Consider the following 26,610-nt stretch of genomic DNA (forward strand, 5'->3'; position numbering starts at 1 on the left):
TGTATTTGGCTAAGGTGTTTGTAAACTTCTGACTTCAACTGCGTGCGTGCGTGTGTGTGTGTGTGTGTGTGTGTGTGTGTGTGTGTGTGTGTGTGTGTGTGTGTGTGTGTGTGTGTGTGTGTGTGTGTGTGTGTGTGTGTGTGTGTGTGTTATCTCATTGCACAGACTAACCAAGACAATGCCCCGGATGCAGGGTGCTGGCCGTCCGTCTTTCTATCACAGTAAAAGCAGACACAGAGAGAAAGAGAGAGCTCTGGGCCTAGAGCTGCGACAGGGGAGCAGTCACCTCAATTATAGCAAGCCAGAGTGACAGAGAATATCAGTGGTGGGAAAAAAATGGAGATGCAGGTGTCATGAAGAATATTTCCCCACATCATAACATAATGGTGTAGGCTATTGCAGATTCTTCTCCAAATTGTAAATACAAAACTTGTAAATATAAAGACATGTAAGCCTATATGCCAACATATAAAAACAGTTCTCAGGTGTGGAATGGTTTTCCTACACTCTGAGAATTAGTGGTGACCCGAGGTTCCCTGGAGTTCCTCAAAGAACCATTGCAAGTCAAGGGTTCGTATTTGCACCTTTGGTTAGTTAAAGGGTTCCTGTAAATAAAAGAAATGTAAAAAAATACAGCCCATTTTTTTTCTTCCGATTGCCACTACTAATGCTTCATGTCACAGGATGTTTCTCAAATAACATTTTCAGAGGGGTTTCCTCGCTTTGCCTTTTTGACCTATAAAGGTTCCCCCACTGCTGCAATCTTTTAAACCCCAAAAGGTTATTCGAGGCTCCTTTAGGGAAGAGGGGGACGAAAACATGGACACTTTTGAGCATGAGTGTTCGAGGATGTAATCACTGAAAAAATATGCAAGTTGCCTCGCGACAGCCACACCAGAGAAAGTGTTTTTCTCTCTCTCTCCGTGCGTAAAGACGCACACCCGGCTTGCTTCCTCAGCTCGCGCTGCTGCCCAGACTTCAGGTTGGGGAGCCGTCACGTATTTACTGACGGGGACACGCGAGTTTTCGTGCCAATGCTCCATCTGCTCGCGAAGGCACTATTTGGGGAGATAAACCGAACCAACCGTCATTTTCCTTTCCGTTTTGCCGTTTCGTGTCAACAAGTTCAAATCCAGATTCTCTCAGTCTGTCTGCCACTGGGAGGGAAATAACGGAACCGCTACTCCCTCCTGTATCACCAACTCACCAAGGGAGATTTATTTCCATTAAAACTTTGGAATCTTTTTTTCAACTGCGGTACACAAAATAATCAGAGCGCGCAGAGAATGATGGCACGACGCATTTACCGAAACCTGGTTTTCTCGTCCATGTTAGGATGCTTGGTTTGGCTAACGGTGGTTTCTGTCGTTCACGCTGACGGTAAGTTTTTTCTACCTGGGTTGTGACGCCCTGTCCAAATAGTAACTGTGTCGGTTTTGGTCATATCTGGCGCACGGTGGGCAGCGGTCAGCATCTGGGGGTCTCGCGTCCAACCAGACATCTGAAGAGGGAGGAGAACCTCTGCCTTCAGGGCTGGAACTTTTGGTCGAGGATACACTTTTTAAACAACGTTCAGAAATATATTCGACTGTATTCCAACCTGGTTTACAGAGTAAACTGCTGCTTCGAATTGAACAATGCTGCTAGAAAAAGCTTATGCATATAGTATTGCTTGATAATACATGGTCTGTATTGATTAACCTTTTGACTTGGTGTGGGCAGTCTCGCAGTTTCTCTCTCTCTCTCTCTCTCTCTCTCTCCTCTCTGCAGTGAGATATGAATGCTTTGTGTGTCTTTCTCTGCACTCACTCATACAGACATGTTACAACTCACACCACTCACAGCCGTCTTTCAATTCTAAAAGGTGAAATCGAAGGATTTCTCTGAATTTAAAACATCTCAAGAAATGTTAATTGTCAAAGTAACCCTATTGAATTAATGATGGTATTTCTTTGAAATCTGAACATAGATAGCCATAGTGATGATGATGATGGTGATGATGATGATGGTCTGTATAGGGGTGGCCACTGCAGTTCGTACAGTATATAGCGAATCCTCCTCCTATAACAGATCATGTAACTAAGGGTCAGCGCTCTCTGCTGTCTGTGTCCCAAAGGAATGGAATCAGATAAGCTGATCCTGGATCTGCACTGTAGATATAACCAGTCTTTAGTTTGGAGAGACCTTGATGGGGAACTCAGATAAGCTGTTCCTGGATCTGCACTGTAGATATAACCAGTCTTTAGTTTGGCGAGACCTTGATGGGGAACTCAGATAAGCTGTTCCTGGATCTGCACTGTAGATATAACCAGTCTTTAGTTTGGAGACACCTTGATGGGGAACTCAGATAAGCTGATCCTGGATCTGCACTGTAGATATAACCAGTCTTTAGTTTGGAGAGACCTTGATGGAGAACTCTGTTATCTAATGCGAAGGGTTTATAACAGGTTTTAAAGTAGTTAATATACTATTAACTTATAGATAGTTTAATCAGTTGTGTAACTGTTTTTATAACTGTTACAACTGATTTTATAAACTACTGATTTACAGTCCATACCATGGTATCTGCTGTGTTCCTGCTGTGAAGGTGTTAAACTACTGATTTACAGTCCATACCATGGTATCTGCTGTGTTCCTGCTGTAAAGGTGTTAAACTACTGATTTACAGTCCATACCATGGTATCTGCTGTGTTCCTGCTGTGAAGGTGTTAAACTACTGATTTACAGTCCATACCATGGTATCTGCTGTGTTCCTGCTGTAAAGGTGTTAAACTACTGATTTACAGTCCATACCATGGTATCTGCTGTGTTCCTGCTGTAAAGGTGTTAAACTACTGATTTACAATCCATACCATGGTATCTGCTGTGTTCCTGCTGTGAAGGTGTTAAACTACTGATTTACAGTCCATACCATGGTATCTGCTGTGTTCCTGCTGTAAAGGTGTTAAACTACTGATTTACAGTCCATACCATGGTATCTGCTGTGTTCCTGCTGTGAAGGTGTTCAACTACTGATTTACAATCCATACCACGGTATCTGCTGTGTTCCTGCTGTAAAGGTGTTAAACTACTGATTTACAGTCCATACCACGGTATCTGCTGTGTTCCTGCTGTAAAGGTGTTAAACTACTGATTTACAGTCCATACCACGGTATCAGCTGTGTTCCTGCTGTAAAGGTGTTAAACTACTGATTTACAGTCCATACCACGGTATCTGCTGTGTTCCTGCTGTAAAGGTGTTAAACTACTGATTTACAGTCCATACCACGGTATCTGCTGTGTTCCTGCTGTAAAGGTGTTAAACTACTGATTTACAGTCCATACCACTGTATCTGCTGTGTTCCTGCTGTAAAGGTGTTAAACTACTGATTTACAGTCCATACCATGGTATCTGCTGTGTTCCTGCTGTAAAGGTGTTAAACTACTGATTTACAGTCCATACCATGGTATCTGCTGTGTTCCTGCTGTAAAGGTGTTAAACTACTGATTTACAGTCCATACCACGGTATCTGCTGTGTTCCTGCTGTGAAGGTGTTAAACTACTGATTTACAGTCCATACCACGGTATATGCTGTGTTCCTGCTGTAAAGGTGTTAAACTACTGATTTACAGTCCATACCACGGTATCTGCTGTGTTCCTGCTGTAAAGGTGTTAAACTACTGATTTACAGTCCATACCACGGTATCTGCTGTGTTCCTGCTGTGAAGGTGTTAAACTACTGATTTACAGTCCATACCACGGTATATGCTGTGTTCCTGCTGTAAAGGTGTTAAACTACTGATTTACAGTCCATACCACGGTATCTGCTGTGTTCCTGCTGTGAAGGTGTTAAACTACTGATTTACAGTCCATACCATGGTATCTACTGTGTTCCTGCTGTAAAGGTGTTCTCTCCCCAGGTCGTGTGTTTCTATTGGACCAGAGAAACACGTCTGACTCCGGGGGATTGGCCGAGGCAGAACATGCGTGTGCTCTCCATGATGCCCGACTGGCATCGACCGAGGAGCTGCGTCACGCCGTGGTGGAGTGTTCCTTCTCTGCCTGCACACGAGGATGGCTGGACGGGGGCAGCGTGGGGTAAGACACACACACAGAAACACACACACAACCATAACCACACACAACCACACACTGACATGTTTTAGGTGTGGCAAGTATCAGGACTGTGAGAACATGTGTGAAACAAGACTAGTTTAGAGGAGACAAAGAGAGGAAGGAGAAAGATGGAGGGAGGGAGGGAGGGAGGGAGGGAGGGAGGGAGGGAGGGAGGGAGGGAGGGAGGGAGGGAGGGACAACAGATGAAGATAGAGAAAGATGTATTTTGTTTTCACCTTTATTTAACCAGGAAGGTCAGTTGACAACAAGTTCTCATTTACAACTGCGACCTGGCCAAGAATAAAGCAAAGCAGTTTGACACAAACAACAACACAGAGTTACACATGTAATAAACAAAACATAGTCAATAATACAGTTGAAGAAAATCTATATACAGTGTGACCAAATGAGGTAAGAAAAGGGAGGTAAGGCAATAAATAGGCCATGGTGGCGACGTAATTACAATATACCAATTAGACACTGGAGTGATTTATGTGCAGAAGATGAATGTGCAAGTAGAGATACTGGGGTGCAAAGGAGCAAGATAAATAAATAAATACAGTATGGGGATGAGGTAGTTGGATGGGCTATTTACAGATGGGCTATGTACAGGTGCAGTGATCTGTGAGCTGCTCTGACAGCTGGTGCTTAAAGCTAGTGAGAGAGATATGAGTCTCCAGCTTCAGTGATTTTTGCAGTTCATTCCAGTCATTGGCTGCAAAGAACTGGAAGGAAAGCCGGCCAAAGGAGGGATTGGCTTTGGGGGTGACTAGTGAGATATACCTGCTGGAGCGCGTGCTACGGGTGGGTGCTGCTATGGTGACCAGTGAGCTGAGATAAGGCGGGGCTTACCTAGCAGAGACTTGTAGATGACCTGGAGCCAGTGGGTTTGGCGATGAGTATGAAGCGAGGGCCAGCCAACGAGAGCGTACAGGTCGCAGTGGTGGGTAGTATATGGGGCTTTGGTGACAAAACGGATGGCACTGTGATAGACTGCATCCAATTTGTTGAGTAGAATGTTGGAGGCTATTTTGTAAATGACATCGCCGAAGTCGAGGATCGGTAAGATGGTCAGTTTTACGAGGGTATGTTTGGCAGCATGAGTGAAGGATGCTTTGTTGCGAAATAGGAAGCCGATTCTAGATTTAATTTTGGATTGGAGATGCTTAATGTGAGTCTGGAAGGAAAGTTTACAGTCTAACCAGACACCTAGGTATTTGTAGTTGTCCACATATTCTAAGTCAGAACCGTCCAGAGTAGTGATGCTGGACGGGCAGGCAGGTGCGGGCAGCGATCGGTTGAAGAGCATGCTTTTAGTTTTACTTGCATTTAAGAGCAGTTGGAGGACACGGAAGGAGAGTTGTATGGCATTGAAGCTCGTTTGGAGGTTAGTTAACAGTGTTCAAAGAAGGGCCAGAAGTATACAGAATGGTGTCGTCTGCGTAGAGGTGGATCAGAGAATCACCAGCAGCAAGAGCGACATCATTGATGTATACAGAGAAGAGAGTCGGCCTGAGAATTGAACCCTGTGGCACCCCCATAGAGACTGCCAGAGGTACGGGCAACAGGCCCTCCGATTTGACACACTGAACTCTATCAGAGAAGTAGTTGGTGAACCAGGCAAGGCAGTCATTTGAGAAACCAAGGCTGTTTAGTCTGCCGATAAGAATGTGGTGATTGACAGAGTCAAAAGCCTTGGCCAGGTCGATGAATACGGCTGCACAGTAATGTCTCTTATTGATGGCGGTTATGATGTCGTTTAGGACCATGAGCGTGGCTGAGGTGCACCCATGGCCAGCTCTGAAACCAGATTGCATAGCGGAGAAGGTACGGTGGGATTCGAAATGGTCAGTGATCTGTTTGTTAACTTGGCTTTCGAAGACCTTAGAAAGACAGGGTAGAATAGATATAGGTCTGTAGCAGTTTGGGTCTAGAGTGTCTCCCCCTTTGAAGAGGGGGGTTACCGCAGCAGCTTTCCAATCTTTGGGAATCTCAAACGATACGAAAGAGAGGTTGAACAGGTTAGTAATAGGGGTTGCAATAGGGGTTTCTGCAGATCATTTTAGAAAGAGAGGGTCCAGATTGTCTAGCCCGGCTGATTTGTAGGGGTCCAGATTTTTCTGCTCTTTCAGTCATGTAAGTAGGAAGAGAGAGAGAGACAGAGGGAGGCAGAGAGTGAGAAGGGAGAGAGAGGGAGAGGGAGAGGGAGAGAGAGAGAGAGAGAGGACAGAGAGAGAGAGGGAGAGAGGACAGAGAGAGAGAGGGAGAGAGGACAGAGAAAGGCTCCTCTGTTCTTCTATACAGGAGGAGGGAATTCTGAGCCAGGGTGTCATGCTGACAGCCAACTCCATTTACACCTCTGTCGCCACAGCAACATGACACACAGCTCCGACAGAGAGAGAGATGATTAGCTGTAGGGAGACAGGGTGCTAGAGAAAAACAGACATGGAAAGAGAAAAGACAGAAGAGACATATGGAGTGATGAGTAGGGGGACACATTAGCAACGCCAGTGTCCGTGGTCAGTAACAGAGCTTGGGGGCCTGTGGTCAGTAATAGAGCTTGGGGGCCTGTGGTCAGTAACAGAGCTTGGGGGCCTGTGGTCAGTAACAGAGCTTGGGGGCCTGTGGTCAGTAGTAGAGCTTAGGGGCCTGTGGTCAGTAGTAGAGCTGGGGGCCTGTGGTCAGTAATAGAGCTTGGGGCCTGTGGTCAGTAGTAGAGCTTGGGGGCCTGTGATCAGTAATAGAGCTGGGGGCCTGTGGTCAGTAATAGAGCTTGGGGCCTGTGGTCAGTAATAGAGCTTGGGGGCCTGTGATCAGTAATAGAGCTTGGGGGCCTGTGGTCAGTAGTAGAGCTGGGGGCCTGTGGTCAGTAGTAGAGCTTGGGGGCCTGTGATCAGTAATAGAGCTTGGGGGCCTGTGGTCAGTAGTAGAGCTGGGGGCCTGTGGTCAGTAATAGAGCTTGGGGGCCTGTGATCAGTAATAGAGCTGGGGGCCTGTGGTCAGTAATAGAGCTTGGGGCCTGTGGTCAGTAGTAGAGCTTGGGGGCCTGTGGTCAGTAGTAGAGCTGGGGGCCTGTGGTCAGTAGTAGAGCTGGGGGCCTGTGGTCAGTAGTAGAGCTGGGGGCCTGTGGTCAGTAGTAGAGCTGGGGGCCTGTGGTCAGTAGTAGAGCTGGGGGCCTGTGGTCAGTAGTAGAGCTTGGGGGCCTGTGGTCAGTAGTAGAGCTTGGGGGCCTGTGGTCAGTAGTAGAGCTGGGGGCCTGTGGTCAGTAGTAGAGCTGGGGGCCTGTGGTCAGTAGTAGAGCTGGGGGCCTGTGGTCAGTAGTAGAGCTGGGGGCCTGTGGTCAGTAGTAGAGCTGGGGGCCTGTGGTCAGTAGTAGAGCTGGGGGCCTGTGGTCAGTAGTAGAGCTGGGGGCCTGTGGTCAGTAGTAGAGCTGGGGGCCTGTGGTCAGTAGTAGAGCTGGGGGCCTGTGGTCAGTAGTAGAGCTTGGGGCCTGTGGTCAGTAGTAGAGCTGGGGGGCCTGTGGTCAGTAGTAGAGCTGGGGGCCTGTGGTCAGTAGTAGAGCTGGGGGCCTGTGGTCAGTAGTAGAGCTGGGGGCCTGTGGTCAGTAGTAGAGCTTGGGGCCTGTGGTCAGTAGTAGAGCTGGGGGGCCTGTGGTCAGTAGTAGAGCTGGGGGCCTGTGGTCAGTAGTAGAGCTGGGGGCCTGTGGTCAGTAGTAGAGCTGGGGGCCTGTGGTCAGTAGTAGAGCTGGGGGCCTGTGGTCAGTAGTAGAGCTGGGGGCCTGTGGTCAGTAGTAGAGCTGGGGGCCTGTGGTCAGTAGTAGAGCTGGGGGCCTGTGGTCAGTAGTAGAGCTGGGGGCCTGTGGTCAGTAGTAGAGCTGGGGGCCTGTGGTCAGTAGTAGAGCTTGGGGGCCTGTGGTCAGTAGTAGAGCTGGGGGCCTGTGGTCAGTAGTAGAGCTGGGGGCCTGTGGTCAGTAGTAGAGCTGGGGGCCTGTGGTCAGTAGTAGAGCTGGGGGCCTGTGGTCAGTAATAGAGCTTGGGGGCCTGTGGTCAGTAGTAGAGCTGGGGGCCTGTGGTCAGTAGTAGAGCTGGGGGCCTGTGGTCAGTAAAATCTGTAGAGCATTAAACACAAAATGCCTCACTTTCTCTCAATTGAAGTTCAATTATGGGCTTTATTGGCATGGGAAACATATGTTTACATTGCCAAAGCAAGTGAAATAGATAATAAACCTAAGTGAAATAAACAATAAAATATTAGCAGTAAACATTACACTCACAGAAGTTACAAAAGAATAAAGACATTTCAAATGTCATATTATGACTATATACAGTGTTGTAATGATGTGTAAATAGTTAAAGTACAAAAGGGAAAATAAATAAACATAAATATGGGTTGTATATACAATGGTGTTTGTTCTTCACTGGTTGCCCTTTTCTTGTGGCAACAGTTCACAAATCTTGCTACTGTGATGGCACACTGTGGTATTTCACCCAGGTGATATGTAATCTGAAGGAAATATGTGTCTCTAATATGGTCATATATTTGGCAGGAGGTTAGGAAGTGCAGCTCAGTTTCCACCTCATTTTGTGGGTAGTGTACACATAGCCCGTCTTCTCTTGAGAGCCAGGTCGGCCTACGGCGGCCTTTCTCAATAGCAAGGCTATGCTCACTGAGTCTATACATAGTCAAAGCTTTCCTTAAAACCTTTTCTCAATAGGGGGTGCTGTTTGCACTTTGTAAAAATTTCGTTCCCAAATTAAACTGCCTCGTACTCAATTCTTGCTCGTACAATATGCATATTATTATTACTATTGGATAGAAAACACTCTCTAGTTTCTAAAACCGTTTGAATTATATCTGTGAGTAAAACAGAACTTGAGTTGGAGCAATCTTCCTGTCAGCAAGTGAGAAATCTGAAATGAGCCAGGCTGTTCTGAGGTCAGTTTATTAATTTGCATGTCTTCTATTGGTTGAGATGCACTACATACGCCTTCCCCTGGATGTCAGCAAATAGTGAGAATTGGAATGGTGTTGCTAGGCAGATCTGAGGCCATATAAAGGGTTTGGGAACGTGGGGTCCACTCTTTTCAACATTCGCCATGACGCAAGACAGACCTCAGGATGGCGTTCTAGAAAGCTCCCGTTATAGCCCTTAGATATATCCGGCTCTGATTTTATTCGATATAGGGGTTAAAGACATCATAATGTTGTTATTTTAAACCGAGTTATATCAGTTTATATCAGTATATAGCGATTTTCGGTATTTTATTTGTGATGCGTTATGGTGAATTGGACATGTCTTCGCCACATGGCTAATGTTTACTGCTAATTCCAAAGTTGAAGGCGACAATCTACAACCGAGCAACGATTCTTTTGGACAAAGGACAACTTGCCCAAGATTCTGATGGGAGCTCATCAAAAAGTAAGAACTATTTATGATGTTAATTCGTTGTTCTATTGAAAAATGTAAAACTCATATTCCGCCATTAATTTCGGTGCGGTCTCGCTTTAACGCACGCTGTATGTCATAGTAACGTTAATTAAAAAAATCTAACACAGCGGTTGCATTAAGAACTAATGTATCTTTCATTTGAAGTCCAACCTGTATTTTTTTGTCAAGTTTATGATTAGTTACTGATTAGATTAGGTGCCTCTCCCAAGATTTCTCCCGACATATTGTTGGCAGCTTGGCTACTATTCTCATTGTATAACCACGATTTGTGCCACTAAATATGCACATTTTCGAACAAACTCTATGCATTGTGTAGTATGATGTTATAGGACTGTCATCTGAAGAAGTTTGAGAAGGTTAGTGAAAAAATTAATATATTTTGCTGGTTTATTCGTTATCGCTATTGTTGGCTTGAATCAATGCTGTTGTGTGGTTGGCTATTGTAGTAAGCTAATATAAGGCTGTATTGTGTTTTCGCTGTAAAACACTTAAAAAATCTGAAATATTGGCTGGATTCACAAGATCTTTGTCTTTCATTTGCTGTACGCTGTGTATTTTTCAGAAATGTTTTATGATGAGTATTTAGGTAATCCACGTTGGTCTCTGTAGTTATTCTAGTTGCTTTGGTGAGAGTTGTGATGGTGGCTGCAATGGTAAACTATGATTTATACCTGAAATATGCACATTTTTCTAACAAAACATATGCTATACAATAAATATGTTATCAGACTGTCATCTGATGAAGTTGTTTCTTGGTTAGTGACTATTTATATCTTTATTTGGTCGAAATTGTGATAGCTACCTATGCAGGGAAAAAAATGTGGGAAAAAAAAGTTGTGTCTTTTGCTATCGTGGTTAGCTAATAGATTTACATATTGTGTCTTCCCTGTAAAACATTTTAAAAATAAGAAATGATGGCTGGATTCACAAGATGTGTATCTTTCATCTGGTGTCTTGGACTTGTGATTTAATGATATTTAGATGCTAGTATTTACTTGTGACGCTATGCTAGGCTATGCTAGTCAGCTTTTTTACTGATGGGGGTGCTCCCGGATCCGGGATTGTGACCAAGTAGAAGTTTAAGTTTGGGTCAGTCACAGTGGTCAGGTATTCTGCCACTGTGTACTCTCTGTTTAGGGCCAAATAGCATTCTAGTTTGCTCTGTTTTTTTGTTAATTCTTTCCAATGTGTCAAGTAATGATCTTTTTGTTTTCTCATGATTTGTTTGGGTCTAATTGTGTTGCTGTCCTGGGGCTCTGTGTGGGTCTGTTTGTGTTTGTGAACAGAGCCTCAGGACCAGCTTGCTTAGGGGACTCTTCTCCAGGTTCATCTCTCTGTAGGTGATGGCTTTGTTATGGAAGGTTTGGGAATCGCTTCCTTTTAGGTGGTGGTAGAATTTAACGTCTCTTTTCTGGATTTTGATAATTAGCAGGTTTCGGCTTAATTCTGCTCTGCATGCATTATTTGGTGTTTTACGTTGTACATGGAGGATATTTTTGCAGAATTCTGCATGCAGAGTCTCAATTTGGTGTTTGTCCCATTTTGTGAATTCTTGGTTGGTGAGCGGACCCCAGACCTCACAGCCATAAAGGGCAATGGGTTCTATGACTGATTCAAGTATTTTTAACCAAATCCTAATTGGTATGTTTGACATTTTCTCAGTACATTGTTTTCGCTGAGGAAATGTACGAGTCTGCTGTTCATGATAATGCAGAGGATTTTACCAGGTTGCTGTTGACACATATCCCACGGGGGTTATTGGGGTCAAATTTGTCTCCACTTTTGTGGATTGGGGTGATCAGAAAGTACTATACCTCTCTCTCTCTCTCTCTCTCTCCCTTCCCTCTCTCTCTCTCATCCCTCTCTCTATCTCATCCCTCTCTCTCTCATCCCTCTCTCTCTCATCCCTCTCTCTCCCTTCCCTCTCTCTCTCCAGCTCATGCCTCTCTCTCTCATCCCTCTCTCTCTCCCTTCCCTCTCTCTCATCCCTCCCTTCCCTCTCTCTCATCCCTCCCTTCCCTCTCTCTCATCTCTCTCTCTCTCCCTCTCATCCCTCTCATCCCTCTCTCTCTCTCATCCCTCTCATCCCTCTCTCTGTCTCTCTCTCTCTCTCTCCCCATCTCATCCCTCTCTCTCTCCCTGAGTGGACTGACTTATGCACAATGTGTTGTCACTAACACACCGATACAGTGCTCTACACCAGACTATATACCCAGATATAGACTGTGGGTTTGAATGTGTTGTCACTAACACACCGATACAGTGCTCTACACCAGACTGTATACCCAGATATAGACTGTGGGTTTGAATGTGTTGTCACTAACACACCGATACAGTGCTCTACACCAGACTGTATACCCAGATATAGACTGTGGGTTTGGGTGATATTATCGACAGAGCTAGGCAGGTAGAATGTTTCCTTCTATCAGAAAGGGAAACACCCTGGTGTGTTTGTGTGTGTGCCTGCATGCCTCAGTACTCAGACCTCTATTGGTATATGTTACATATTATGGAATAGAAAGTCCCGTACAATGTGTGATGTCATATCTCCACCCAGCTCTAGTGTACAGTACAAACTGTAATGTAATGTAGCCTACTCTCAGATCACTACCGTATATATGGACCGTATGTATGGACTGTATGTATGGACTTCAGAAAGTATTCATACCCCTTTACTTATTCCACATTTGTTCTGTTACAGCAACAGTGCCTTCAGAAAGTATTCAGACCCCTTGACTTTTTCCCACATTGTGTTACGTTACAGCATTAATCTAAAATGGATTAAATAGTTTTTGTTCTTGATCAATCTACAGACAATACCCCGTCATGACAAAGCAAAAACAGGTTTTTAGACATTATTGCTAATTTATTAAAAAAGAAAAATGAAAATACCCTTTACCCAGTACATTGTTGAAGCACCTTCGACAGCGATTACAGCCTCAAGTCTTCTTGGGTAGAACACCACAATCTTGGCACACTTGTAGGACCTGAGTGCTCTAGAGAAGGTTTTCATCAAACCTCTAGGAAGAGTCTTGGTGGTTCCAAACTTTCTCCTTTTAATAATGATGGAGGCCACTGTGTTCTTGGGGACCTTCAATGCTGCAGAATTATTTTGGTACCCTTCCCCAGATCCTCGACACAATCCTGTCTCTGAGCTCTACGGACAATTCCTTTGACCTCATGGCTTGGTTTTTGCTCTGACATGCACTGTCAACTGTGGGACCTTATATAGACAGGTGTGTGCCTTTCCAAATCATGTCCAATCAATTGAATTTACCACAGGTGAACTCCAATCATGTTCTAGAAACATCTCAAGGATGATCAATGGAAACAGGATGCACCTGAGCTCAATTTTGAGTCTCATAGCAAAGGGGCTGAATACTTATGTAAAAAAAAAAAAAGGTATTTCTGTTTTTTATTTTGAATAAATTTGCAAAAATGTCTAAACCTGTTTTCGCTTTGTCATTATGGGTTATTGTGATGTCATTATGGGGTATTATGATGTCATTATGGGGTATTGTGATGTCATTATGGGGTATTGTGTTTAGATTGATGATATATATTTTTTTATTTAATACATTTTAGAATAAGGCTGTAATTTGACAAAATGTTGAAAAAGTCAAGGGGTCTGAATACTTTCCGAAGGCACCGTATCCACACACAATTCTCCATCTCTGTGTTTCATAATTTTCCTTCAATTCGCAAGAGTCTGAATGTAACTCATAGGAGAAAGCATCCGAGCGAGCGAAACAGCACCCCTCTCTCTCTCTCTATGTGTCGGCCATCTATCTGATGCTGTCTGGTCCAAAAGAGTATGACATTGTTGCCGCCCGTAGCATTGAAGGCAAGGTAAGCCATTAGACATCTGATCTCCCTTGACCAAAATATTATAAAGAATTAGCCAATCAGCATTGAGCTAAACTGAGCAAGGGCAACTAGTGAATGGTCCTGGCACACCAAAATAAAGTGTCAAGGGAAGCCAGCTTGGATTTGGCATCACTCCTATCAAATCCCATTGAGAGCATACATCATTGACAGAAAAACTTGAATTGTTGCATCTCGCTGTGTCGTTGTCCTCCAGTGGCTAGCTAGCTAGCTAAAAGTGCCCCTTTCCTAAATTAGCCCTGGATGGAGATAGGGATTTGGACTTGTGGTTTTACTTAATTCTCCATACTGGCCAATGATTATAACGACCATTCTGATCCAACTATTAATTCATACATTGTTGTGCCCCTGGCCTGAGAGGATGGAAGTTCAATATGTAGCTAGATGTAGAAGGCTAATGTTAACTAGCTAACGTTGCCCATGAATGGAAGTTAGGCTAGCGAGCAAGCATTTTAGCCAGGTAGACTAGGACAACAAAAACTAAAAGTGTGTACTGTATGACAGAGTGAAAGACTGTTTCGTCAACATGAAAGAGAGGAGGATGGCATTGGTGTTTCTCTACAAGTAGGGTGAGTCAATATGTTTTTCTACTTGCACGAACGCGCACCAAAACACACACACACACACGCACACACACACGCACACAGAAATCAGAACCATGGACAGTCACATCATATTTAGCTTACGTTGATTGGACTAAATTGTTTTTGGTATCTTTTAGTTGTCATTGTATCAGACTAAGCAGATGTGATTTAATCATGTTGAAATGGTGCTGGAATAGTGGAGGCAGCTCCTGTGTTCCTTGCGACTTGCAGTAACTCTCTGAGGTTCTAAATCAATAGTTGTTTAGTGGTCCGAAAATGTGGGAAACATTAAGTTGCTTGACCACACTGTAGGTCATGTAACTGTCTGTTACATACAATATGCTTTGTGGACTTCACAGGACAGAGGCTGCTATCTTGATTTGTGATAAAACTAAGGTCTGGCTGAATTTATTCTGCCACCGTGTCTTCTTATTGTCTCTGCCTTTAGGCCTATATATCACGGTGTCAAGGCATATGAATTAACAGGTTATAGAGCAAACAACAGAGTGGGGGGGGGGGGGGGGGGGGGGACTTGGCTCCCCCAGTGACCCCCCCCCCCCCCATGCACCACTACTGTGTCCAACCCATAATGCTACACATCACATTATTCACTCTTCTGATAAGGGTTACTATGGAAACTAAAAACATTTTAATGTTGACTGCCTTAAATCACATGGACGTTAGCTTTTAGACCCCCTGTGTACCCCTGTATATATATATATATGCCATTTGGCACAAACTCTTTTATCCAACGGGAATTACAGTCATGCGTGCATACATTTTACATACAGGTGGTCGCGGGATTTGAACCCACTACCCTGAGGTTACAAGTGCCATGCTCTACCAACAGAGCTACAAAGGAGCATCCCGTTCACTATGTTTAGACCGGAAGGTATTTAACAACAGGGTAACAAAACAGGTCACTTTCGGACACACGTTGTGTGTGTCGTGACTCATCGCCAGCAAGAAGGTGTCAGAGGCAGGAGGTAGACATCACCGTCCTCCACCTCATTCCTTTCACACACCCACCCACACACTCACGCACACAGACATGTACACACACCCACCCACACACTCACGCACACAGACATGTACACTCACGCACACAGACATGTACACACACACACACACTCACGCACACAGACATACACACACACACACACACACACACACACACACACACACACACACACACACACACACACACACACACACACACACACACACACACACACACACACACACGCACACAGACATGTGCACACACACACTCTTCAATAAGCCCCTAACTAACATTGCCTCTTCCTTGTATCGTCTATGTTCGTAATCTTCAAACTAAGTAACATAATAAAAAGATCCCCATGAAAATCCATGCCTGTTTTGTCTCTTGTTCACTGACAGATTTGCCCTTCATTCCTGACTGTAGGCTATGCCTTGTTATTGGGCTACACACAATCCACAGCTAGGCAACTTTAAAAAAAGAAGCTAATGATCTTTATAGGCCTACTCACAGTGGAGTAAATTATTAAATTTCTTTCTGAAAAGACCACATTAATTCTATAACTTTGACGAAGTTATTTCAATTTATCAGCACCTCCAGCATCCTTCCTGATTTGAAATGATTTGATTCGATGAGGAAATAAATTAAGATCTGCTGAGCAGCCAACCAGACCGAATATTGATGATGATGTAAATCAAGTGTTATGTTGCTGTGGCAGTACTGTTGATATTTAAACTAGGCAGCTAGCTACACACACTCAACCAAGGACCGCATTTCAGCGAACAATCTCTGTAGTCATACTGTACCTCTATCAGGGCTCAGGATGTATATCCTGTCTAGATGTAGTCATACCTCTATCAGGGCTCACGATGTACATCCTGTCTAGATGTAGTCACACCTCTATCAGGGCTCACAATGTATATCCTGTCTAGATGTAGTCACACCTCTATCAGGGCTCACGATGTATATCCTGTCTAGATGTAGTCACACCTCTATCAGGGCTCACGATGTATATCCTGTCTAGATGTAGTCATACTGTACCCCTGTCAGGGCTCACAATGTATATCCTGTCTAGATGTAGTCATACCTCTATCCGGGCTCACAATGTATATCCTGTCTAGATGGAGTCATACCTCTATCAGGGCTCACTATGTATATCCTGTCTAGATGTAGTCACACCTCTATCAGGGCTGCTGATACAGCAGGATATCCTGTCTAGATGTAGTCATACCTCTATCAGGGCTCACAATGTATATCCTGTCTAGATGGAGTCATACCTCTATCAGGGCTCACGATGTATATCCTGTCTAGATGTAGTCATACCTCTATCAGGGCTCACAATGTATATCCTGTCTAGATGGAGTCATACTGTACCCCTGTCAGGGCTCACGATGTATATCCTGTCTAGATGTAGTCATACCTCTATCAGGGCTCACGATGTATATCCTGTCTAGATGTAGTCACACCTCTATCAGGGCTCACGATGTATATCCTGTCTAGATGTAGTCATATCTCTATCAGGGCTCACGATGTATATCCTGTCTAGATGTAGTCATACCTCTATCAGGGCTCACGATGTATATCCTGTCTAGATGTAGTCACACCTCTATTAGGGCTCACAATGTATATCCTGTCTAGATGTAGTCATACCTCTATTAGGGCTCACAATGTATATTCTGTCTAGATGTAGTCATACCTCTATCAGGGCTGCTGATACAGCAGGATATCCTGTCTAGATGTAGTCACACCTCTATCAGGGCTGCTGATACAGCAGGATATCCTGTCTAGATGTAGTCACACCTCTATCAGGGCTGCTGATACGGCAGGATATCCTGTCTAGATGTAGTCACACCTCTATCAGGGCTGCTGATACAGCAGGATATCCTGTCTAGATGTAGTCACACCTCTATCAGGGCTGCTGATACAGCAGGATATCCTGTCTAGATGTAGTCACACCTCTATCAGGGCTGCTGATACGGCAGGATATCCTGTCTAGATGTAGTCACACCTCTATCAGGGCTGCTGATACGGCAGGATATCCTGTCTAGATGTAGTCACACCTCTATCAGGGCTGCTGATACAGCAGGATATCCTGTCTAGATGTAGTCACACCTCTATCAGGGCTGCTGATACAGCAGGATATCCTGTCTAGATGTAGTCACACCTCTATCAGGGCTGCTGATACAGCAGGATATCCTGTCTAGATGTAGTCATACCTCTATCAGGGCTGCTGATACAGCAGGATATCCTGTCTAGATGTAGTCACACCTCTATCAGGGCTGCTGATACGGCAGGATATCCTGTCTAGATGTAGTCACACCTCTATCAGGGCTGCTGATACAGCAGGATATCCTGTCTAGATGTAGTCACACCTCTATCAGGGCTGCTGATACAGCTGGATGTATAGGATGTTTGGCTGATGATGTATGTTTCTGGATTATGATGTCATCACGCAGCAATGTGTTATTCTCCAGGACTACAGTGTGTAGTAACGGTTGTGTAATTCTCCAGGACTACAGTGTGTAGTAACGGTTGTGTGTTTCTCCAGTCTCCAGGACTACAGTGTGTAGTAACGGTTGTGTTATTCTCCAGGACTACAGTGTGTAGTAACGGTTGTGTGTTTCTCCAGGACTACAGTGTGTAGTAACGGTTGTGTTATTCTCCAGGACTACAGTGTGTAGTAACGGTTGTGTGTTTCTCCAGGACTACAGTGTGTAGTAACGGTTGTGTTATTCTCCAGGACTACAGTGTGTAGTAACGGTTGTGTGTTTCTCCAGGACTACAGTGTGTAGTAACGGTTGTGTGTTTCTCCAGGACTACAGTGTGTAGTAACGGTTGTGTTTCTCCAGGACTACAGTGTGTAGTAACGGTTGTGTGTTTCTCCAGGACTACAGTGTGTAGTAACGGTTGTGTGTTTCTCCAGGACTACAGTGTGTAGTAACGGTTGTGTTATTCTCTAGGACTACAGTGTGTAGTAACGGTTGTGTTTCTCTAGGACTACAGTGTGCAGTAACGGTTGTGTGTTTCTCCAGGACTACAGTGTGTAGTAACGGTTGTGTGTTTCTCCAGGACTACAGTGTGTAGTAACGGTTGTGTTTCTCCAGGACTACAGTGTGTAGTAACGGTTGTGTTATTCTCCAGGACTACAGTGTGTAGTAACGGTTGTGTTATTCTCCAGGACTACAGTGTGTAGTAACGGTTGTGTGTTTCTCCAGGACTACAGTGTGTAGTAACGGTTGTGTGTTATTCTCCAGGACTACAGTGTGTAGTAACGGTTGTGTGTTATTCTCCAGGACTACAGTGTGTAGTAACGGTTGTGTGTTTCTCCAGGACTACAGTGTGTAGTAACGGTTGTGTGTTTCTCCAGGACTACAGTGTGCAGTAATCAGGGCAGTGCTCTGAAGGCAGTGGATGTGAAGATAGAGAACACTACAGAGGACAACACACACCTGGATGTGTTCTGTGTCAAAGACAAAGGTCAGTACACACACACACACACACACACACACACACACACACATTTCGCAATTCTCTTAAGATGTTTATTGACGACTGAAAGAGGGAATGTTCCCACACCTCTCCTCTCCACTCCCTCTCAATTTAATTTCGATTTAAGGGGCTTTATTGGCATGGGATACAGATGTTTACATTGCCAAAGCAAGTGAAATAGATAATAAACAAAAGTGAAATAAAAAAACATTTTTTACAGTAAACATTACACTCACAAAAGTTCCAAAATAATAAAGACAGTTCAAATGTCATATTATGTCTATTTACAGTGTTGTATTTACAGTGTTGTATATACAGTGTTGTATTTACAGTGTTGTATATACAGTGTTGTATTTACAGTGTTGTATTTACAGTGTTGTATTTACAGTGTTGTATATACAGTGTTGTATTTACAGTGTTGTATATACAGTGTTGTATTTACAGTGTTGTATATACAGTGTTGTATTTACAGTGTTGTATATACAGTGTTGTATTTACAGTGTTGTATATACAGTGTTGTATTTACAGTGTTGTATATACAGTGTTGTATTTACAGTGTTGTATTTACAGTGTTGTATATACAGTGTTGTATTTACAGTGTTGTATATACAGTGTTGTATATACAGTGTTGTATTTACAGTGTTGTATATACAGTGTTGTATTTACAGTGTTGTATTTACAGTGTTGTATATACAGTGTTGTATATACAGTGTTGTATTTACAGTGTTGTATATACAGTGTTGTATATACAGTGTTGTATTTACAGTGTTGTATTTACAGTGTTGTATATACAGTGTTGTATTTACAGTGTTGTATATACAGTGTTGTATATACAGTGTTGTATATACAGTGTTCTCCACTTAAGTGCTGCTTAAGTGATCGACCCACCTTGAACCTGGTTCATCTGTGTGCTACCAGATTGTGTTAGCCCACTGAGCTAAATCCTCAGGTTAGCCATCACCCAAATGTGGTGCACCTCCATTACACCTACCTCTCCAGTGCAGAAGGGGATGGGGTTAGAGGTTGTTTTTGGCCCGGCCCGCTGTTGGACTACTCCCAAGACTGATGTTTGGGTTTGAACTGAGGAACAGGAAAGTTACTGTGGGACCTGTAAAACCGCAAGGAGAGGAGAGGAAATAGGCAAGAACATTTGAAATATGTACCCTCTTCATTAGAGATCAGAGATGTTGTACATGCCACATAACTTTGAGGACCCTCCAGACTCCAGTTATGAGCCAACCAATCAGACTCCAGTTATGAGACAACCATTCAGACTCCAGTTATGAGACAACCATTCAGACTCCAGACTCCAGTTATGAGCCAACCAATCAGACTCCAGTTATGAGACAACCATTCAGACTCCAGTTATGAGCCAACCATTCAGACTCCAGTTATGAGCCAACCATTCAGACTCCAGACTCCAGTTATGAGCCAACCATTCAGACTCCAGTTATGAACCAACCATTCAGACTCCAGACTCCAGTTATGAGCCAACCATTCAGACTCCAGTTATGAGACAACCGATCAGACTCCAGTTATGAGCCAACCATTCAGACTCCAGTTATGAGCCAACCATTCAGACTCCAGTTATGAGCCAACCAATCAGACTCCAGTTATGAGCCAACCATTCAGACTCCAGTTATGAGACAACCATTCAGACTCCAGTTATGAGCCAACCATTCAGACTCCAGTTATGAGCCAACCATTCAGACTCCAGTTATGAGACAACCATTCAGACTCCAGACTCCAGTTATGAGCCAACCAATCAGACTCCAGTTATGAGCCAACCAATCAGACCCCAGTTATGAGACAACCAATCAGACTCCAGTTATGAGACAACCGATCAGACCCCAGTTGAGACAACCAATCAGACTCCAGTTATGAGCCAACCAATCAGACCCCAGTTATGAGACAACCAATCAGACTCCAGTTATGAGACAACCGATCAGACCCCAGTTATGAGACAACCAATCAGACTCCAGTTATGAGACAACCAACCTGAGACTCCAGTTAAGAGCCAACCAATGAGACTCCAGTTGTGAGCCAATCAATCTGTGACAACCAGCCCCTGTCTCCCCTACTGAGGGGAAGGACAGATAGAAAAACAGGACCCAACACTGTATGTTATAACTGACAATAACAGTGTATATAACTGTGGCATAACATCATTGTGATATAACCTAACCTGGTAATGTTATACCTATCAGGTGGACCATGTGGCGATCCCCCTGCGTTCCCCAACACGCGTCTCCAGGGCCACACAGGGTTTGAGATGGGGGACGAGCTGCTGTACTCCTGTCTCCCTGGTCATGTGATGCCCAGCGGCCACTCAGCATTCAGCCTGCTGTGTGACAGCTGTGGAGAGTGGTATGGACTGGTACAGCTTTGTAGCAAATGTAAGTGTATAATATGTAATAATTAGGGGGTGCTTATATAATCCTGTGTGTGTGTGTGTGTGTGTGTGTGTGTGTGTGTGTGTGTGTGTGTGTGTGTGTGTGTGTGTGTGTGTGTGTGTGTGTGTGTCACCTGGCCTCCTGTTTACCTGACCTCTCACCTTAGAGCCGTGACCTCTGGGCTCCACAGGAAGCTGTGATGAGGTCACACGCTTCACTTCCTGGTTATTAGTCATGCCTTCAGTTCCATGCATTTCTACATATTTTTTTTAATAGATTTTCATGTGAAGTGCAGTACATTTTGCTCAGGCCAGTGCGCTACATGGGGAATAGTGCACTCATTCAGACCTCTGCTAGTCCTAGGGTCTGACTTCCGCCTGTTACAAAACAGTGTCCCAGTTGTGAGTGAGAGATATAAAACAAATCTAATCTAATTGTATTCGTGGTGTACTCAGCTTACAGCAGGTATGAAGGTGCAGTACATTGATTGGTTCTGACTTCTAAGCTTGAAAATATGAAATATCCTTCTTCATGTCACTGAGGGAGAGAGGGGAATGTAGGACGTTTACATTCGGTCAGAACATGTTATTGTTAGACATTAGGTATCCTATGGAAAGGAGAAGGGCCACGGTCTGGTACAAGTCAACAGGACGGCCGTGAGTTGGGGAGGAGTGAGGAATTTGGGCCGAGGTCAGGTCAGATGAAGTGAGAGAGAACAGGCATCACTAAAGTTCTGTATAGCAACAGAGATATATTGGCTATTCAGATGTGTAAGGAGGAGACTCAGCATAGGAGAAGGGTTAAATACCAGTGCTTGTGTGAATACACTACTGGTCAAAAGGTTTAGGACACCTACTCATTCAAGAGTTTTCTTTATTTTTACTATTTTCTACATTGTAGAATAATAGTGAAGACATCAAAACTATGAAATAACACATATGGAATCATGTAGTAACCAAGAAAGTGTTCAACAAATCAAAATATATTTTATATTTGAGATTCTTCAAATAGCCACCCTTTGTCTTGATGACAGCTTTACACACTCTTGGCATTCTCTAAATCAGCTTACCCACTCCCCTTCTTCTCTCTCTCTCTCCTCCTCCCTTCTCTCTTTTTCCTCCCCCTTCTCTCTTCTCCCCTTCTCTCTCTCTCGCTCTGTCTCCTCACTCCTCCCTCTTTCTTTCTCTCTCCTCACTCCCCCTCTCTGTTTCTACAGACAAGACAGAGACACACATCGACTATGAAGATAAGTTCACTGATCACGATCACCACCTCTCCTACAACACCCCTGAAGAGGAGGAGAACACAGAGGAGGAACTGCTAGAGGAGGAGGAGGAGGCAGGAGGAGAGGAGGAGGCAGGAGGAGAGGAGCTGTCTGTGGGAGAGGAGGAGCAGAAGGTGGACACAGAAGAAGAGGAGCACAGCAATCAGGAGCAACAAGAGGCCAGTTTCAGTGTGGAGGGAGAAGAGGAGCAGGAGGAGGAGGCAGGAGGAGAGGAGGCGGCAGGAGGAGAGGAGCTGTCTGTGGGAGAGGAGGAGCAGAAGGAGGACACAGAAGAAGAGCACAGCGACCAGGAGCAACAAGAGGCCAGCTTCAGTGTGGAGGGAGAAGAGGAGCAGGAGGAGGAGGCAGGAGGAGAGGAGGCGGCAGGAGGAGAGGAGCTGTCTGTGGGAGAGGAGGAGCAGAAGGAGGACACAGAAGAAGAGCACAGCGACCAGGAGCAACAAGAGGCCAGCTTCAGTGTGGAGGGAGAAGAGGAGCAGGAGGAGGAGGAGGAGGCAGGAGGAGAGGAGGCGGCAGGAGGAGAGGAGCTGTCTGTGGGAGAGGAGGAGCAGAAGGAGGACACAGAAGAAGAGCACAGCGACCAGGAGCAACAAGAGGCGAACTTCAGTGTGGAGGGAGAAGAGGAGCAGGAGGAGGAGGAGGAGGCAGGAGGAGAGGAGGCGGCAGGAGGAGAGGAGCTGTCTGTGGGAGAGGAGGAGCAGCAAGAGGAGGAGGTGGGGGGAGGAATGGAGGAAGAGGTGGAAGACTCGACAGACCCTCCTGTTGAGAAGGAGGAGCAGGTGGAGGAGATGGGCGTGTCAGAGATGACTGAGGCGCCAGTCTCCCTGATATCTCAGAAGCACCTGTTCTGGTTCCCCTCAGAGGCCATCCAGGAGGCGGGACATGTGGAACCCACCCACCCGCTAGTCACACAGGACACACCCACTGAGGGGGACAACCGTGTCAGGGCCTCCGGCAGCGAATTAATGGAGAGCAAGCAAGACGACAGCCAACCAGAGGAGACAAAGGATTATGACAGCCATGAGGGTCACTTCCAACAACCAATTGACCCCGTTGACCATGATGACCATCACCACGACGACCATGCTGACCACGAAGATGACGTTGACCATGAACATATTGACCGTGAACATGACGATCAACGTGAACATAACCACTATGACCACGACGGTCAAACAGATCCTGGCCACGATGAAAGCTCTGAGGGTGAAGACCATGTTGTCGAACGCCTTGACCACAATGATCATGATGACCATGAAAGCTATGGCAGTGAAGACGCCCACCGTGAGGCCCAAGGAGAACACGAGGAGGATGACCGTGAGAAGGCTGGTCGGTACGATGACGTGGGCGAGGAGCATTATGACATGGGTGAACACGAGGAGGATCAAAACCATGATGACCACGAAGACCACGAAGGTCATGACCGCGGTGATGTAACCGATCACCATGACGACCACGACCATGTCCATGATCACCTTGATAAAGACCACAGTGAACATGAAGATGATCGTAGTGACCCTAACAGTCACGACCATCACTACGACGACCATGATTATGATGACTATGTGATCCCCCCCGTCGGCATGACAACAGGCGAGCCTCAGAACGTAACTCAGGAGGCGACGGGAGCAAAACCCACAGCCAGCTCAGACGAGACCTGGTTGGACGGCTACCCTGTTAGTCAAGAGGAGACCGACGCTGATAAAGTGGGCGGTGTATCCTCAGAGGAAGGGGTGGAGCTTGAGGAGGAAGAGAAGGGTGTTGTGGTTGTCGGGGCGACTGACCGGCCCAATGAGGTGGAGTTGAGTCGTCCCACCCCGTTCACTGGAGTCCCCCAGGTCCCCCTGTCCCCCACACAGGGGGCGAACCCTGTAGAACAGGATCAGGACCAGGGCTTGGTGGGAGGACTCACCCCTACAGCCTCACCCGACCTACCTGTCTCCCCCGACTACGCCACCCCCTCTCTGACATCATCACTGGATGACGATGACGATGCCCCCGGCAACACAGCCAGGCATTCTCCCACAGACTCCTGGGAAACCACGGATCACGTGCACCCTTTCCTGGAGCACGGCCCCGCCCCCACAGCGTGGACTGATGACGTCATCGACGAGGAGGAACGTTCGGCCCAGCACAACCTGACTCGACACAGCGGGGAGATGGAGGGGGAGGAGGGGGAGAGCGAAGGTGAGACGGGGGAAACAGGGTGTACTGGGGGTGAGGAGGACTGCCCTCCTCCCCCTCCTCCCTCCTCCGGCGGGGGTTCCACAGTTGCAGCCATTGTGGTTGCTGTGTGCGCGGTTGCCGTGGCAGCCACCATCGGGGCTTGGTGTTACCGGCGGAAACAGCAGAAGAGCTCGATGTACGAGATGAACGGGAAGGGTCAGAGTCACAGCAGACATGGACAACAGATAGAGATGCAACAGAAAGTCTAAGATAAAGAGAGAGACAGTGGGGATACAGAGAGTAGAGGGGAGGGTTCCTGTGTAATTACCATGTTCCTGTGTAATTACCATAATAATTACCATGTTCCTGTGTAATTACCAAAATAATTACCATGTTCCAGCGTAATTACCATGTTCCTGTGCAATTACCATAATAATTACCATGTTCCTGTGTAATTACCATGTTCCTGTGCAATTACCATAATAATTACCATGTTCCTGTGTAATTACCATGTTCCTGTGTAATTACCATAATAATGACAATGTTCCTGTGTAATTACCGTGTTACAGTGCAATTACCATAATAATTACCATGTTCCTGTGTAATTACCATGTTACAGTGTAAGTACCAAGTTACTGTGTAATTACCATAATAAGTCCCATGTTACTGTATAATTACCATGTTCCTGGGTAATTACCATGTTACAGTGTAATTACTATGTTAGTGTAATTACTATATTACAGTGTAATTACCATGTGACAGTGTAATTACCATGTTCCTGGGTAATTACCATAGTAATTACCATGTTACTGTATAATCACCATGTTCCCTATGTAATTACCATGCCACTGTGTAATTACCATAATAGTTACCATGTTCCTGTGCAATTAGCATGATATTTACCCTCTTACTGTGGAATTACCATAATAATTGTTGTTCCTGTGCAATTAGCATGTTAGTGTAATTACCATCTTACTGTGTAATTACCATAATAATTACCATGTTCCTGTGCAATTAGCATGTTAATGTAATTCCCATCTTATTGTGTAATTACCATAATAATTACCATGTTACTGTATAATTACCATGTTACTGCTTCCCTTTGTTGTTATGTCGACTTCTCTGCTCTTGTGTGAGCCAATATAACTGTGTCATTGTTGCTATGTAGTTGTGTAACCTTGTACGTGATAGTAATGAATCCGTGTTTCCCACCATGAAATCAGCATTTGAAAATGTTGTCAAGGTTGATGCTCTGATCTGAGTGAATGCATGCAGAGTCCTATTTAAATGGAAGAAAACGGACTGAAACATGGAAGGATTATCTGAACTTGTCCCATGTTTCCGTTTTGCCACAGTGTGCCCTATTGAACACGACCAAGTAGCTGTTCCAATGTCTATACCTCCACTAACACCACCTAAACATCAAGGATAAGACAAGACAAATATAATATTCCGTAACTCAATGCGTAAATGTGAAAGAATCCTAAACTAAGGGACCAGCGATGCTCGTTAATCAACGGTCCCATGAATCTGTTTATTTTCTAAAGCTTCTTTCTGCATATAATTATCGTCCTAACCTGGGTATCTTCAACCTTAGCCTAAAGGCAGGAAGTAGAAAAGAACAGGTAAAGAATCATCAACGAGGGGCTGTGCGTTCTATGGGAAATAATGAACGGCTGGGAAGGTGTTATCTACGACGCGTTGGCGGAGCTGAACTAACCTTCCACCGAGTTACATTATTCTCCGGAACGCACAGAGCCCTGAGTTGATTATTCATTTTAAACCATGGCTATAATGGAACACATTTACCACTAGAAAAGGTTTCTTTTTGCTGGTAGAAATGTGTTCAACGTCCACTGTGGTAGCTAGCTTGTTTACTTGATAGCTACAGGTGTTTGCCAACTTGCTTTGGTCAACAAACCATCAGTCCTGCTAGCTTGCTATTATGATAATCTAATTCAACAATGCCAATAATATTTTCAATTCGACAATTGCTTTCAAAAGCAACTCAGATATAGGACATTGAATATCAACTTCACAGCCGTTGAATATCACTGTGCGTTATAGGAATATAATGCACGCTCCAGAATGCCCTTCTAGCCAATCAGAATTTAGTATTCAACAATTCCATGGTATAAAACAGAAATAACCCATAAAGTTCTACTATACACACAAATGAACAATATAATGAACCATTGTTGCTTGTAAGAGAACACTTAGACAGGCACCATATTATGGTGTGAATAAAGTGTATTTTTTTGTA

The 26,610-nt window shown here is 44.9% G+C and overlaps 1 protein-coding gene across 1 annotated transcript; it reads left to right on the forward strand.

Annotated features, from left to right (window-relative positions):
• Nucleotides 1–784: 784 nt before the first annotated feature.
• On the forward strand, nt 785–26,610 carry LOC129830736 (sushi domain-containing protein 5-like). The gene is made up of 5 exons (XM_055893418.1): nt 785–1,380; nt 3,901–4,078; nt 18,382–18,491; nt 20,711–20,899; nt 22,113–26,610. Exons 1-5 carry the CDS (start codon nt 1,287–1,289, stop codon nt 24,614–24,616), a joined length of 3,075 nt encoding a protein of 1,024 aa, XP_055749393.1. The 5' UTR covers nt 785–1,286; the 3' UTR covers nt 24,617–26,610.

This window comes from Salvelinus fontinalis, chromosome 32, assembly GCF_029448725.1.
Source record: "Salvelinus fontinalis isolate EN_2023a chromosome 32, ASM2944872v1, whole genome shotgun sequence".
Lineage (NCBI taxonomy): Eukaryota > Metazoa > Chordata > Actinopteri > Salmoniformes > Salmonidae > Salvelinus > Salvelinus fontinalis.

What these genes read in the sequence shown, in the direction of transcription:
- LOC129830736 (XM_055893418.1), top strand. Translation starts at nt 1,287, where the DNA reads ATGATGGCACGACGCATTTACCGAAACCTGGTTTTCTCGTCCATGTTA. An exon ending in TTCTGTCGTTCACGCTGACG is followed by an intron (nt 1,381 to 3,900) that starts GTAAGTTTTTTC and finishes TTCTCTCCCCAG; the next exon opens with GTCGTGTGTTTCTATTGGAC. An exon ending in GTTCTGTGTCAAAGACAAAG is followed by an intron (nt 18,492 to 20,710) that starts GTCAGTACACAC and finishes TATACCTATCAG; the next exon opens with GTGGACCATGTGGCGATCCC.